The following is a 17,026-nucleotide window of genomic DNA, read 5'->3' on the forward strand; positions in this document are numbered from 1 at the left end:
GAGGTTAAAGAGATTAAAGCAGAGACCAGAGAGTTATTTGTCAGCAGGAGACTGATGCACAAGCGACAGGCCTGCCTCCTCTGTTGAGCAGCGATTAATGTTCCTAATGTTATAACAGGCAGCGTCATGAGCCAGGACAGTGATCCAGAGAGCTCCATCCATCTTGCAGATTTAATCAGCAAAGTCAAACAAAAGCCCTCTGTTTTCTTTTAATAAAGCAGGATAAACTCACAATGTCAATAATGAGCTGGATGTATCTCCAGACCAGTCTGACGGAGGACACACACAGGGCAGATCTGACCCATTTTTTTCCAGTTGTTGTCTGCCATGTCCCACCCCTGATAGCTGAATGGTCCAGGCACAGGACTGGGGCAGACAGTCAAAGGAGATCCGTGATCGGAAGCCATGGGAGGGAGAAGAGGGGGGAGGTCTGAGACATGGAAAGAAGGAAGCTGCTCCAGGTGAAGGCACAATGAGAGGAGAGGGGCAAAGGAAACATTGGGGGCTGCTTGACAATTGAAAACTGGGTTTTGACAAAAGAGGAATTTTCTCTGTGGTATAAAACTGTTGTAAAGAATCCCACCCCTCACACGGACACTATTACACTGGCACAGGTTTCTAGTGTAGACATGGCCTCAGGTTTTATAGATACACAGAACCATGAGTTATAATGGATTTATGGTGGCAGCTTTACCTAGGCAGTCACAACTAGACACACACACTCACTCCATAGACTTCTCCAACGCTTTAAATACAGGTCTCAGACATGTAGCCGGGAAGTTTGTGAGGGGTACAGCCTATCTGCAGGTGTTGGTCAGGAAAGCGAGCTATTTGTATTTTCACAGATCTCATAATCCTTGAAGAGGCTTCAGACCTCTGCCAGAAATCGCATCTGTATGTGGGTCGCCTTCCAGGGCTCAGAAACAGAGGCTGTTCAGTGTTCACAAGGCAGCAGAGAAGAAATGAACAAATGAATGAAATGTTTCACTGTCACTTCTCCTGAAAGGAGATTAGATTTTAGGAATGTTCATTGCTCTCTGGGAGCAGAGGGATGGGGCTATTCTCAGCTAATGCTTAGGAAATTGCTTTTTGGAATATTAAGCACCTATTTCTGATTCCGCTGAAAAGACGAGTCGGCGGCGCTCTGCAAAGCTAAATGCACAGGCATATTGTAGGAGAGAAGGTGGCAAGGGGCAGAAAGGCGACTGCTTAAGACACTGCTCTGTGCTTGCACTGCTGATAATCACCGATCCTTGGTGTAATGATTGTGGTGATCTCAACCTCATCCTCCCTGACTGAGGAGCCATTTCTGCAGAAAATTAATACACTGATACAGGACCATGGGGGTTAGAGACAGGAAAAGGATCTGAGAGGCCAAGTCCACCTCCTTTTGCAAGTGCAGGATCTGTCCCCTAACAGGACAATATCAGATACTTCAAACTGTTCATGGAGAAGCACCTAGTTCACTCCCAAGGAGAGGGGATTTCCTCTGGGAATTGGCAAAGGGGTGGCGCAAGCAAAGGCAGCCAGGGAACCAAGTTCTGCTGGGAGGGGCATTTCTGCTCTGTATATTACCATGTCCTCAGCCTCACCCCTTTCTCAAAAGGCTTTTTTCCATCCCCTTTCCCCTGCCTCGTAGAGAGGCTGCTGCTCTCCCATGCCCCTTTCACCAACCGCGGGTCACTGTGTCCGATTCATCGCCAACAGAGCAGGGAATTCACAGCTCAGACTCAGGCTCTGCTCCCTGTTAGGATTACCCAGTATCTCCTCAACCCATCCCATGGGTTTCCCAGCAACGCACACCGCAGCCTGATCAACAGAGTGACACGCTAAGAGCTCCCCCTTTCACTTACAGCTTGTTGCCCTTCAGTGCCGCATGGTGCAGCAGGTTGAAGCCTTGGCGATTCTGGACCGTGAAATCGATGTTCGGTACCTCAGTGAGGATCTCGATGACGCTTTTCAAATCGGCAGTGATGGCATAGTGCAGGGGGGTGTCATCAAACGAATCCTGCAGGGAGCCACAGCAGAGCACAGGTGACATCAGAGAGGCTCCCCTCCAACAAATCATCCCCGAGGGGCTGGCTGAGACAAGGATACAGGGCCTCGGGTTTGAATCCAGCGCAGGCCAAACAACCATGAGTCACCACCACCTGATGGCAGTTCGATGGCCTACATGAAATGAATTTGCTGGGCCTCAGCCCAGCTCCTAGTAGACAAGCATGCGCATTACCAAAAGAGCCACCCCTGCCACTGGACAGCCTTGAGGCTGGCAACCTTGCTGACAGCCTCAGCAGGAAAGCCAAAGTCTGAATGGGTCTGCTGGAGAGCGGAGGTTTCTCCTTTCACCCCTAGGAGGACTCCTTATGAGTCGAGGCTGAGGCACACTGACAGGGGAGATGGGCACGCTTGTGTAGCCAGAGCCTAGACCATGGGGGACAGACAGAGGCCTTTGGTTTTCTGGGCTGCCAATCTCCTAATTTCACACACCCCAGAAGAAAAACTAGTTCATCGGTCTCTAAAGGCTAGTTACAGACCAGTCCAGTAGCCCTAGAAATGGGACAGGCCCAGTGACTTCACGGCTGCTCTCCCAAGTTCCTTTATACCAGATTGAAAAATAAAATCTCACCAGCCCCCGATAACAGGAACAGGAAAAGCATTGTTGGAGCCTTCAAATATAACGCAGTTAACAGGGTCACCGCTTGCTGGAATAGCAGAAGGTGCTACTGGACTGGGTTAAAGGCAGTGATGCAAGAAGGTTGGTCCAGTCCGATCCGCCGTGTCAGTAAGATATTTATAGCTGGTATGCCACACCGGAAAAACACAGGAGGAGAACATGGGGCCGCCCTCCCCCAGCGCGGCTGTACCGCCCCCAGCTCTTCCATGCAGCTGTGTCTAGCGTCTCCTGTCTGGGGTCTGTAGGCAGCCCTGCCAGAAGACAGGGCTGGGGGCAGTACTGGTACAGCTGTGCCAGAAGAGCTGCTGGTGTGGGGCCGCCCAGCAGCCCCACGTTCTGCTTCTTTCGCTGCTGCTGTTCCTGGGAGAGCCTCGCGGTTCAAGGCTCTCTCAGGAACCGCAGCGGCAAAAGGAGCAGAACCCCACGCCAGCAGCTCCTCCAGCGCGGCTGTACCTCCCCAGCCCACCCACCCCCAGCCCCAGCTCTAGCGGGGCTGCTGTACAGAACCCAGACAGGACTCAGGAGATGCAGCTGCATGGGGGGGGCTGGAGACGGGGCTGGAGACGGTACAGCTGCACTGGAGGAGCTGCACGTTCTGCTCCTTTCGCCACTGCAGTGCAGCTCAGAAGTCTCTGGTGCAGCAGGAGGAGGACAGAGCCTCCCACCCGCTCAGGTTGGATCACGGAGAGTGGGGAGAGTGCAGGGCCCCGGGCGGAGGTCATGTGCCCATCCCCCCGACCCTTTAGCTGGTGTAGTGTACCGTTAAGAAATGAATTCTACTTGCACCACTAGTTAAAGGGGCATTGGCAGAGCTGGGGGGAGAGAGAAAGAGAGACAGTGTGTGAGGGAGGCATGGGGACGGAGGGACCCAGAATTAGAATATCAGGGTGGATGCGAGTTCTAGGCAGAAACCAGCTCAGCACCAGCGGGCACTGCCAAGCTTTCAGGATCGACTTTCACCCCAAACAGTTAAACAGCAAAAATATCATCAGTGATACGAGGTGTGAAAATAACCTACCGGGAGGTTGACGTCACAGTTGTGCTCACAAAGGATCTGCACGATCTCCGTGAATCCTTTGTTGACTGCGACATATAAGGCTGTGCACTTGGCATTGTTCAACAGGTCTGCATTGGCTCCATGACTGACAAGCACACGGACAACCTCAGCTTGATTTCTGGTTTAAAAAAAAAGATTGGACGCCATGATCAAAAGATGTAGACGGAGAGAGAATCTACAACTATTAGACATGCAACATCATGAATATCTTGGTTCCTGCATCCTTTTCTTGTCACATAAAAATAAATCCTAACTGGAGCACCAGGTTTTGCTCTCTGTTGGCGTAATATAAATCTGGAGTAACCCCTGTTGACTTCGATGGAGTTCTCTGGATTTACACCAGGGTAATAGAGAACAGAATTCAGCCTCCTGTCTCTCTAGGCTGTACGCAGCCATTCAAAAAAGGGACTCAAAATTCAGTCGCCTTCTCTTCCTTTCACATACCCAAACCGCGGTCACCCCCCTTTTCTCCCAAGGTGTTCGTACCATCGAGAATTCACCTTCCCGTGGAGACTGGGGCCTCGTGAAAACCAACCCCTGGAGTCTGAGGCCACATCCTCAGCTAGTGTATATCAGTGCAGCTCCATGGTTGGAGGCTCTTCCCCTCTCTGCGGTGCTGGTTCAAACCTAGCTATGCTGATTTGCACCAGCTGAGCATCTGGCCCTTGGCACAGAGCATCAGCAAGGTTACACTTGTACGCAGGGAGAAAAAGTTCCTACCCGAAAGCTGCATAATGGAGAGCGGCGTCCCCCTCTTCATCCTTCAGGTCGATGTTGGCATTAGCCTGCAGTAAGATCTTCACAACCTCCACCCGGCCCAGGTGGGCAGCTACTTGCAGCGCGGTTCTGCCCTGATTCTTTATATCAACCTGCAAGAATGGAAGGATCCAGGCACATAATGGTTTAGGAAAGGTCTCAGTGTGCACTCAGGCACTGTCCCTGCTCCGAGACTCTGTATCACTTGATGGGAAAGAGAGATGATTACTTGTATTCCACAGCACCCAGAAGCTCCAAGCAGGATCTGACCCCATTGTGCTGGGCATAGGCCATGGAGTTGAAGGGGTGCAGGGAGGCACCTGGCCCACACCAGGCCAGGCACCTGGCCTGATCACTTTTAAGCACCCATGGGCTGTTTAACTATAGGCAAGCTAGGCAGCTGTCTAAGACGGCAGGGCCAAATATATGCAGGTGGCACTGCGACCTGGTGCTTGGCCCCAACACTTCTATCATAACGACCGAACTATCATATATAATAAATGGGAGGAAGGGGAAGTTGAGAGTAATGAATATAAATCAGGAATTAGGAATTGCAGAAAATTGATAAAGGAAGCAAAGGGACACAAAGAGACGACTTTTTATTTTTTTTAAATATATTAGGAACAAAAAGTATCCTGATAATGGTATTGAATCATTACTAAATGGAAATGGTAGACTCATCAATGTTAACGCACAAAAGAGAAGTGTTCAATAAATAGCTCTGTTCTGTATCTGTGGGGGAAAAAGACAGATGATATAGTCTCATCATATAACAACACTCTTTCCATTCCACTAGTCTATCTGGAGGATGTTAAACAGAAGCTACTAAAGTCAGACATTTTTAAATCAGCAGGTCCAGATAACTTGCATCCAAGAGTTTTAAAAGAGCTGCCTGAGGAGCTTACTGGATCGTTAATGTTGATTTTCAATACGTTTTAGAGCACTGGGGAAGTTCCAGAAGATTGGAAGAAAGCTAATGTGCCAATTTTTAAAACGGGTAAACGGGATGACCTGGGTAATTATAGGCCTGTCAGCTTGACATTGATTCTGGGCTGATATGGGACTTACTTAATATGAATTAAATAAGGATAATATAATAAAAGCAAATCAACATAGATTTATGGAAAACTGACCCTGTCAAACAAACTTGATATTTTTTGACAAGACTCTGAGTTTGGTTGATAAAGGTAATAGTGTTGACGTAATATACTTGGACTCTTGTAAGGCATTTGACTTGGCACTGCATGACATTTTGATTAAAGAATTAGAATATAAAATTAACTTGGCCCACATTAAATGGATTAAAACCTGGCTAACTGATAGATCTCAAAATGTAATTGTAAACAGGAAATTGTCATCAAGTGGGTGCGTTTCCAATGGGGTCCCACAGGGAACGGTTCTTGGCCCTACCCTATTTAACATTTTTATCAATGATTTTATGTTTTCTTCCTGGTCATCATTAAAAGTTTTCAGATGACAAAAATTGGGAGTGTGGCAAATAACGAAGAAGGTAGGTTGCTGCTCCAGAGTGATTTGGAATGGTTACACTGGAGACAAGCAAACAAAACACATTTTAATACGGCTAAATGTAAACCAATACATCTACGAACAAAGAATGTGGGGCAGACTTACAGGATGAGGGACTCTACCCTGGGAAGCAGGGACTCTGAAAAAGATTTGGGGGTCGTGGTGGATAATCAACAGAACATGAATTCCCAATGTGATGCTAAAGTCAAAAGAGCAAATGTGATCATGGGATACATAAATGAGGGAATCCCAGGTAGAAGCAGAGCGGTTATTTTACCTCTGTACTTAGCACTGGTGTAACTGCTACTGGAATACTGTGACCAGTTCTGGTGCCCACAATTCAAGACGGATATTGAAAAATTGGAGAGAGAGTTCAGAGAAGAGCCACAAGAATGATTAAAGGATTAGAAAATAGGCCTTATAGTGACGGTCAAAGAGCTCAATCTATTTATTTTAGCAAAGAGAAGATTAAGTGGGTGATTGGATTACAGTCTGTAAGTATCTACATGGATAACAAATATTTAACAATGGGCTCTTCAATCTAGCAGAGAAAGGTCTAACACACTCCAAGGGCTGGAAGTTGAATCTAGACAAATTCAGACTGAAAAGACGACAAATTTTTGACAGTGAGGGTAATTAACCACTGGAACAATTTCCCAAGCGTTGTGTGGATTCTCCATCACTGACCATTTTTAAACCGAGATGGGTGTTTTTCTAAAAGTTCTGCTCCAGGAATTATTTTAGGAAGTTCTACGGCTTGTGAGATACAGGAGATCAGACTAGATAATCACAATGATCCCTTCTATCCTTGGAATCTATGAATCAGAAGGCTTGCTGTGTTCCCCAAAAGTCTGATGCCCCCCCGCTCCCCCATTGAGAACCTCTGTTCTAGGATTTAGAAGAGGGGTGGCACACTGAACTTCACTGTATGCAGCAAATCTATGCCTCCCAACACCACTTTAAATGGCACTGCACAGCCCCGGGTGCTGTACCAGGCTAAAATAAAAGGCAATTCCTGCCCCAGCTAACATATTAACTCATTCCAGACCCCAATGGTGAAAGGGAACTTCCTGCCAAAAAGGCAGTGGTGCGAGCGTAAACCTAGATGCTATGTCAGGAACTCCTGAGTGTCTAATCCCAGATCTCATGCCAAATCCCACAGGGACCAGGGGTGATTCTTAATTTATCTGCCAAAAGCTACAGTAGCCAGCAATACCTCCCTGGCAGGGGGGCAGGAGATCAGTTGATGTTCGCACTGGGCTTTGAAGGAGCAAACATGATATAAGCAGCAAGTATTCTCAGTCACTCAGACTTACACACCGGGCAGCCTGGAGGGCTAATAGCATTGCTGATCTGCTGCTGAGAGATTTAAGGATCAAGGAGTTGAAGACCAAAGATCCTGTAGAAGGCCAAGACAGGAGGGCAGGGACACAAATGAAATCAATGAAGGGCTTAAGGGGAAAGAGCGAGGGATCTGGCAAAGACTTCATGGCTTGGCAAGTAACATCGAGTTTTTCTGCAGCTGACCCTATGCAAAGCAGCAGTTTGTGCAGGTTTCCTTCATGGGCTTAGACAGGACAGTGATACTGGTAATGACACACTGGATGCCAATGCATCCCCCTTACGTAAAGGGCGTAACATTGGTATCTGCCCCATTGGTAGCCCCTTGGCAGGCAATTCATCTCACCCTGCCGAGCGAGCCCTTGAATCCGCCTGCCTCTCGCTATTTATAATTGTCTAGTAGAAAGAACAAATCCTTCTCTGAGGTCAGGATGCAGCAGGACTATTCCTGACCTAATCCTGACACTTGGCACTTTCCCATTTCAGATTAGACCCTGTCACCAGTGCCTGGCTATTACTTTTACACCGGTGCCTGGCTATATTCCTTCCCTCCCACATCCACTAACTTCGCATGTAATGAACTGGAACAATTATCTGGCAGCAAACCATGAAGTCAGAACTTAGATCTCAGCTTCATTATAGCTCAGAACAGATCCTGGTGTCTGCTAACGTCCCATCAATCTGCTCCTGCTTGCCACACGGTCATGGCCTCCACAGGATGTATGTTCCTTTCCCAGCTGCTTCCAAGGACACCGTGCGAAGGCATTCTGCTCTCTAGTTCTCTGGCTTGTGACAGATGCATTTACTCACGCACAAACCTGCAGCTGTTAAGGCGATAGCTAGAATCTTGGGCAATCTGCCAGTGTTTGAATAGGTGGCTACCTAGGCCAATCAGACCCCAACTCTACTGGAGAGGCATCTGTAGGCAAACTCTTTTCTTTATTGGTAATGCATTACGATGAGGGCCACATCACCACACGTGCCTAGTACAGGTGCACTGAGAATGCAAACAACTGGTACATTGTAATATGGGTTAGCTCTTGTACAGCACCCTTCATCAACAGATCTCGCTATTCCCATTCGACAGAGATGGGGGTACTGAGAAACTAAATGACTTGCCCAAGGTCACAGAGGAAGGTGATGGTGGGAATAGAACCCAAGGATGATGAGTCCCAGTTCAGTGCCCTAACCACTAGACCATGCTGCTTCCGTAGAATGGTTTCTGTGTTCACGTAATTTATTCTGGGATTGGCTCCACTGGTCTGATCCCACCAGACATCCCTACTCAGTCCCAATGCAGCAGAACATAGCAGGTAGCCAGGGGCTGCACCTCCAGCCATGCTGCCTGGCTCCTGGGAAGATTCAAGCAAAGCAGGCCTGTCACTGAAAGACACGTTGTTTGAGTTAGTTACCATTAGAAACCGGGCAGGTCAGGCTGCCTACGTGAATTCTAAAGAGTGGATAAACGAAAGGAGAGGGCAGTGTTCAAGCTGGTGGGTCTGTTAGGATCGAGCTTGCATGTACTTCAGTGCGTAAGGGAGACTTCCCGGGCGAGATCAGTGGGATTTCCTGCCCATCCCTAACCCAGGCAGAAAGTGCCCTGCTATGACATGGCAGTTATCTTGGCTAATTCCTGGGACAATGCCTCAACGCCCTCCATTGGATCTCAAAGCAACTCACACACACCAGGGAATTCAGCCTCCTACCCCCTGCTATGAAGCAGTGAGTTTTGGGATCTCCTGTTTGGCAGGGGAAGAAATCTAGGCACACAAAAGGCGTCTAAGATACCACAGCAACTCAGCTCTCGACAGCTAGTCCCCTGCTCTAACCACTGGACAAGGCTTCCTCTCGCGCTACAACGGCACAGGGAAATTCTGCATGCAGGAGTCCCACAGCCCTGCCAGGGGGAGCAGAGGACCTCTTGAAGCAGAGACAAGCTCTAGGACTATCAGTTAAAGCAAAAAAACAGTCACCAACTGTTAATTCCTTACAGTAGGTGTTAGCAGCCCCCCCCATTTGCTTTACACATTGACGACAAAAGACACATCAACCTTGGAGGGTTTCTCTGAGCCTTGCCTTGTCTGGGTACTTTTGAACCAGGTCCTGGACTTTAACAGCATTGCCATGCGCTGCCTCAATGACCAAGCGCCCTGGATGATCCAACTCCATCTTCTGGCACAGCAGCTTCTCTAGGATGGAGATCAAAGTGCCTGTGTGGGGATGAGAAACAGCCCCAGGTTACATGGTGGCAATGAGCACCTGTGTGTGTAACCACATGGACCCAGTATGGACCTTTGTCCCTCTATAGTGACCAGTCCATATAAAGAGCTTTATGAACTTGTTACTTTACTCCCTCCAGCTAACAGGCCTAGTGCTTTAGCTCAAGCAACAGAGGCTGATACATCTAAATCCAGAGATCCCATGTTCAGTGCCTGCGGAAGACCTCTCCCTAAGGGTCATTACATGTGGGCAAGCAATAACATGAATGCCCAGCTGTAGGGAAGGCAATAAAAGGCTCATAATCTGCAGGAGAAAGGAAAATCCTCACCACGGGGTTTCAGATTTGGTTTCCACTCCCTGCACTTCCCTGGTGTTCCACTTGTTATTTCACTTGTACGGTCAATCTATACTCCAAGACAAATCAACAAGACTTCCCCTTTCTCAAACATATGGCCAGGCTACAGAACTTTTATGAACAGATTTGCAAAACAGAAACCACCACCAAACCCCCGTTTCGCTGCCAGCGTGAGCTGGGCATAGTAATTCTGTGTACCCCCACAGCACCTTGCATGGAAGGATCTGATGGCACATAAAAACATTAATGAATTAAAAACATTCCCACCCCCTGCAAAGTAGGGAAGTATCATTATACTCATGCTATGGACTGGGAAACTGAGGCACATGAGGTTATGCCATTTACCCACTGCCAAAATAGCAAGCCTACGAAACAGACAGGAAAAGAACCCAGGAGTCCTAAATCCTAGTCCTGTGGCTTAACCTTGAGGCCATTGGTGTTCCCCTGATTTGGTTAAAATGGATTTTTGGGACTCTGCTTGGAGAAGGGTGATGTAGCCATTCGCCAGTTAACATCTGACACGTTGTGAAGAGAAATACTATCGTTACCCTAGGAAGATACAGTGGTTATTTTTCAGCCCTGACCAGAACTGGACCACATCTCCCCCCCTGCTCTCTCACTTTTGGATTCCTTGGTGTTCTCCGTTGTCATGAGGTTTGCATCCTCATCTCTCTGGTAGGCCGTGAGACAAGCTGGGTTAAAGGTCCAGGATTGCCCTCCGACAGACACTCTCAAGTCTCCATCCCCAAACACCTTAATCACCTTGCCAATGTGCCCTAGAGTCTGCAACGGGAAGAGATTTTTTTTTTATTTTTAAAAAGGAAAGCAACACATTTCCTGCTTTTCAAAACCAAGGTAATGCATCCCAGGCAGCATTCCTAGCACGTGAAGAGAAGCATTCAATGAGACACCACAGATGACAACTCCCACTTCAAGAATACACAAGTGTTCTCAACAGCTTCTTATTTGGTTGTATACAAAACTGATGTCTTTTCACATACAAGGGGAAGAGGGTCTCCAAGATACAGTACAAACATCTGGAGAGGAAGCCAGTGAAACAACAAAGCATGGTTACAGAACCGTAAGAGGCAGACAAAGCTGGCGGTCTCTGCTGTGCATTTTGCTGCTTATGGAGCACCCTGTATTCTGCGCTTTAACCCCATGAGTCTGATCAGAGGAGAGTTTTCCATTTGCAACCATTTGTCCCTCACCCTTGAGAATTAGAGAAGAAATAGGAGGGAGACATTAAATTTGTTTGCTTAGAATTTCAGCAGAATTTCATTTTAAACTCACTGGTAGCCATCTCCTTTGGCCGGTGTCCCTCCCTCCCCCACTCACCCTTTGCCCTCATTTTCTGAATGCAGCTGTGGAGCGGCATTGCTGAGGACCAGACTCATTAAGCAACATTATTTCCGAAAGCCATTAACATGCCCACGTGTCTCCATGCACTGACCAATAGGGGGTGCTAAAGAGCAAGGAGGCTTGCATATCCAGCGGCTAACGTTTTTCTTAATGGATTAGAAATTGCAAGTTACTGGACTGTCTTGGAACTGGAGCGCACTCACAGGTGCCATTTCATCTGTCCACTCCCCATGACCAGCTTGGAATCGCTTCACTGTTTCCATATCATCTATCACACGGACAACATCATCAACCCAAAAGGTGTTGAGCTAAAAGAAAAAGAAAGTCATATGCTTTTAGGGGATGAAACAAACAAAAAACAAGGCATTAAAAAAAGGAAAAAAAGATAACCCATAACAAAACAATTCCATAAAGCACTAACCTTTGCAAAAACATCGGTCATGTTATTTAAAAAAAGCCATGTGCAGGAATAGGCAGGGCAAATGGTTTGAGGGCAGCACAATTTTCTTTTGCAGCCACTCACATGATTTTATGCGTATGAATATCAGCTGGGATTGCACAGGGATTTTCCCAGGTCTGCCCCCTTTCCATGTCAGATGCAGCACTTAGAGTTCAATGATACAGTTAACTCTGTTACTAGCATTAACTTTGTTTGCTATTTCCACCAGAAGTCAGAGATCATCCATTTCCTTCCTTTGCCAGATGCTCCTGCTCTATGGAGAGGGAGCATATTTGTCCATCTATGCCCGTCATCCACATAACCAAGGCTATGTTTAAACCCATCCACGTTCCAAGACCCAGATCACTTTAGGGAAGGCTGGCAACCTCACTTTATAAAGCAGGGCCCCAGAACGGGAGGAGTTGGACAAAAAAGACTTGTATCTGTCAGAGCGTTCAGGCAGAGATGGGAAGGGAAGCCAGAAGTGACCGAAGAACGTGGCAAGAAAGCGTGTGACGCCAAGAGAGCAAGAGGAAAGAAAAGGTTAGTTCCAGTTTGTCAGGTGCTTTGAGGATGATGGGTGCTTGCTAAGGGTTAGGTGTTATTGCCGGAAGCCAGGAAGAGCTAAAGATCAGCAGCCTAGACAAGACACACAGGCACAGCAAACGTGTGGGGAAGCAACTGAAGGAGACGACCAGAAGGAATTGCCGAAGACGAGCGAGAGGTTAACATGCCTGCGTAGCATTCAGACAGGTGCAAGGAAGCAGGAGCCCCCATGTGGCTGCACTGTTCATACAGGGCCTCCCTTGGAGGGTGAGGCCATCAGCTTCTCCTGGGCTGTGTGTGTCCAGCAGGGGGTTCGTTCTAATTAAAAAGAAAACCCCCAGTAGCTTCCCTAACAGTGATCACTGGGACTTGTCTGCCTTCAGCCACCTCCCCACTTCTCAGGCCCACAAAGGGCCCTCGGATTCCTGACAAGCAGAGTGCTGCATGGGACGAACACAGAGTTAAATAACTGCCCCCAGGCAGCACCCCTGGGAATGGAGATGCAATTTAGAGGGGCTACTGCCCCTTTCCCATGAGTAAAAGCTGCTGTGTCCTGACTCATTCACACCAGGGAAAAATTGTGGACAAGGAGAGGCCAGTCATGCCATAACAGCAGTGTAGGCAATGGTATGGCCCAGGAAGGGTGACAAGGGGGGACTTTTCCTAGAAACCAGGGGACACACAAGCATTTCATACCAGATATCAGAGTCACTGATTAGATGCAACTGGTCAGATAAACCACATGGTGTTGCTCTTGTTCCCTGATTGGACGAGCAGCGCTAGCGCAAGCATGCATGCGAATATAAAACGTGATTAGTGCGAATTCTCAGGCACACAACTCAAACTCGCTTCTGGCAGACATCTATGCCAGTAAAACACAGAGCCTCAGAGAAAGCAACGCAGAAAGCCGCGTCAGTGCCACAGAAGCAAGCCAGTTTTGAATCAAGAACTAACGTTAGCAGGCAATTTTTTTTTGCACGGCTCACTCAGACCTTGATTCAGGAAAGCATTAATTACCTTCCTGAATCAGGGCCTACAATCTCATTATTAGAAATCAATAATAAACACAGATAGTCCCATATGTCTACACTTTACATATGTTGATAAAGAATATCTGCTGGTCCCAAAATCGACAGCCTAATGAGCAGATTCCCATTACCCTGACGAGCACTGGCTAGACCCTTCCTTGACCAACAGCCCCACTGAAGTCAGTGGGGCCACTCAAAGAGTCGGGAGTTATCCAACAGGATTAAATCCATCAGCCACTGGCCCCAAATAACACACACGCACAAAAACCCAAGAAGAGGTTAACAGGGGAGGGGGAAATTACAGGTGAGAAAATGGATGGCTCATGGGAAGAGGTTGGATTTAAAGGTGAGCTACAAAGGATTTCTTAAAAATTGGGCTAATATCTTTCCTGCTTGATTTTTTTAACCTGACAAGTATCAGGCATGTCACAACTGGTCTTCCCTGATGCTTTTGGTTGTCTCAGAGGTGGTGTATTCACAATAAACCATACACTGAAAGGGCCAGGAGGAGAGACATCCTCTCTCTGAACCGTTAACTGGGCATTGGAGTTAAACATTAAACTAACTACAAACCAACAACTGCACCCCCCCCCCACCCAGGGCTTGAAATAGTCTAACTAAAAATTCCCTCCCCCCCATTTGCGCAGCTTTCACTCTTCCATGTTATTTCACCAATTGTCCAGTTGCCAGAGTCATCCATGGGCAAACAAGGCTTGAAATACTCATGCTGACACAAGCAACAACAAAACCAGACCAAAACTCTTCTAAGCCTTTCAAAAAAGAAAACAAAACACACTCCACCATGCTCAGACTCAATTCCCCGACCCAGATTTTGCAGATCAGCTTCTCCATGTAGCACTCCAGCTTTTAATCCATTAAAGGCCCGATCACGACCACTGACGTCAAAAGAAATTTGGCTGCCATTAGCTCCTCTAGGAGCAGGATCAAGCATTAGTTGTTACGAGATTTTGTCTGTCAACAACTTTTCAGCTTAGTTATTGACAGAGTCCAAATGATTTAGGTAAATACAAACCCTACGTTATTTTTGCCTTTTACCCACAACCTTTTTGTTGGAGAAATCTGTGCAAGTGGTTCGAAGAGCCGCACTGTAAAGGAGGGGAAACCAGCCCTACACTACCTATGCCTCCCTCATCCATGTTAGCATCTTTCTGTAGGAGATGGGCATTAAAAATCACATTCTTCCAATTACCACTTTTCCCTCCTTTTGAACTCCAACTTCTTCTTAGCAGATTCTCTCTAGCATATAGAGCTAGAAATCAAGGATTTCCTTAGCTTTGATGGCTGGAAAGAAATTAAGCCCATCCCCTCCCTCTCTAGTCTAGCAGCGTTTTCTTGGGCACTTGTCCAAGACTAATTATGTCACATCGTAGGGGGCCGCAGTCATTGGGCAGAGCAACAGCTGTGTGCAGAATGACAGTTTCCCACATCAGCACTTACCTTAGTCAGAGCTCCTGGGTGGAAAGTCCAGCGGGTTTCGCTGTTGAACTGGACTCTGACATCCCCTCTGTCAGTGATTCTGTGCACAGTCCCTGTCTGGCCAATGAACTTTAAATATGGAAAGAGGAGAAAGAAATATTGATGAGTTAGGATAATTTACACCAGCCAAGCTCGCTGGTTAGCCTAACTATTAATAATGTGTATTACCCTAGCATCGAGGAGCTCTAGTCATGGAGCATGGGCAGACGCTCTACCAACCAAGATGCTGTTTGCTAAACAACAGATCTTGTCGAGCTGCGTAGCACCGGCTCATGCAGAGGCATGATTTGAGTTGCCATCTGATGGTATTCATTAGGAAAAAATTGTTCACCCAGACTTCTGATTTCAAGGTTGCTACTTTTATTTACGTACTTTTTTTTTTTTTAAGCAAACAAAGTATTGTTTCAGACTTAAACTGGAATGGAATTGTATCTGTTCTCACCAGGCTTGCATTTAATGCGTCTCACGGACTCAGACTGAGCAGATCTTAGCACTGAGAGTGTGTACGCATGCAGCCTCTTTCATGCTGATTCTTGCCCCTTCCCTATGGAGCCATCTTTAATCTGTCTTGTAACAGGTGCCTGGATGCAGTGTCCCCACAGTCAGGTCTTCAAGAGCTTTTAATTTATGCAGCAGAGCTCACCAAAAGGTGTTATGGCCCCACAGCAAATGCCTGATGGGACAGTGACATTGCTCAGAGACCTGCATTATCTTCTCTGTGGTCCGATGGTAAATTTACTGAAGGATGACTACTATTTTCGGCAACCTCAGCAACATATTAAATCCCAAATGAATAGATTTGTGGGGGCAGGGAAAAGATGGCTCTCTCCATTAATCAATCAATGAATTTAGCATTCATCATTAAAATGTCCATCATTGGAGGTTTTTAAGAGCAGGTTAGACAGAAGGTAATAGGTTATACACACGCAGTTTCTGGCCATTTCTTAGCCTAAGCAACCAGTAATTTCTCTAAGGGCAGCAGTGAGCAGAAATAACTGTACCTCAGCCATTTTAGGGTTCCAGCCACCATGCCCCTCTTGCATCTCTCGTAAGATGTCCACGTCCAGTAGGCATTTCACTTTGTCACCATGCTGGAAGGGGTGCCTCTCTGCGCTCGCTTTCCTCTGCAGCTCAGCAGGTTTTCCTGAACAGAAGAAGAATGACGCCCCCCCACACACACACAGAAAGTAAAGCATCTGTATTTGTTGCTCCTTTCTAACATCTCAATGAATGAATGATTCCCCCAAATGGGAGATAGGACAGCATTAAGGCCAAAAATCCTGCTCACTTTCCTCAAGCAGGCATGGACATGCACACTGTGGGACAGCAGTCTATGGGATTACTTTGGTGAGCAGGATTTGGTCCTAACTGGATAACACTAGAAGTCAAGAAGGGGGCATCTCCTGCCAAGGCATTTTGGTCCCTTATGGAAAGGAATCTATTTGAAAGCTGGCCCCCTAGTGACACCAAACTCCCACATCTGCTTCCACCAATTAACATCTCCCCCACCTACTCTTTGGCAGACAGCTGCTCATGGCTGAAGACTGTGTGGGCCTGATCCTACCCCCAGCAAAGCCGGTGGCTATCCTTCCACTGACTTCAAGGGGAGCAGGATTGGGCCCCGAACGCCTGGATTATACACCTCAGTGGGCTTTAAGGGGAGACCTTGAGGCTTCACAACTGACTCTGTGTTGATTCCTTCATTCATTTCCTTAGAGCCTTAGAAGCTGAGATAGGCTGAGGCACGGTGTTGAACTAGACGACAGCTGTTACCACAGCTACATTCCTATCTTCCCAGTTAGGGCAGGTATTTGGGTGCTGGATTCTCAAAACCTCCCTCAAGCCACAGTCCCCCTGGCATGCCAGTCCAGCAGGACTATGCAGCTCAGACTCTCCAAACACAGGAGCACTGGCTGCCTTGTTACAGCTTGAAAGGATGAGAAGCCTTGGATTAGCACGGTGTTCATTACGCTGAACTCTCTGCTCAGGTAACGGACACTCCCCAGAGAGTTTCCTACATTGACACAAGCAACTAATTGGCCTCTACGTACCTATCCTGCCAATGGGACTTGGTATCCAAACCAAATGTCCACAGACAAGTACTCTCATATCACAGGAGGACCAGGCTACACGACTAATCCGTTTTTTGACTCCCGTTATTGTTTAAATGGCATGTGTTACATGGAAACTTTATATATCTAGCTGTTCAGTCTTCTCTGTCAAA

General features: G+C 47.3%; 1 protein-coding gene across 3 annotated transcripts in view; it reads right to left on the reverse strand.

The window, feature by feature from the left end:
- Window positions 1–17,026, reverse strand: part of MIB2 (MIB E3 ubiquitin protein ligase 2) — a 94,380-nt gene that overhangs the window by 13,124 nt on the left and 64,230 nt on the right. For 2 of the 3 annotated variants that reach the window (XM_039509046.1, XM_039509045.1), the window contains exons 6-13: window positions 15,804–15,946; window positions 14,764–14,871; window positions 11,496–11,600; window positions 10,551–10,713; window positions 9,432–9,565; window positions 4,452–4,600; window positions 3,693–3,849; window positions 1,854–2,008 (exon numbers count right to left, since the gene is read on the reverse strand). In XM_039509046.1, coding sequence (XP_039364980.1) covers window positions 1,854–2,008; window positions 3,693–3,849; window positions 4,452–4,600; window positions 9,432–9,565; window positions 10,551–10,713; window positions 11,496–11,600; window positions 14,764–14,871; window positions 15,804–15,946 — 1,114 coding nt within the window. The remainder of the gene's footprint in view (window positions 1–1,853; window positions 2,009–3,692; window positions 3,850–4,451; window positions 4,601–9,431; window positions 9,566–10,550; window positions 10,714–11,495; window positions 11,601–14,763; window positions 14,872–15,803; window positions 15,947–17,026) is intronic. The other variant, XM_039509047.1, reaches the window with a different exon arrangement.

The sequence above is a fragment of the Mauremys reevesii genome, linkage group 21 (genome assembly GCF_016161935.1).
Source record: "Mauremys reevesii isolate NIE-2019 linkage group 21, ASM1616193v1, whole genome shotgun sequence".
NCBI lineage: Eukaryota > Metazoa > Chordata > Testudines > Geoemydidae > Mauremys > Mauremys reevesii.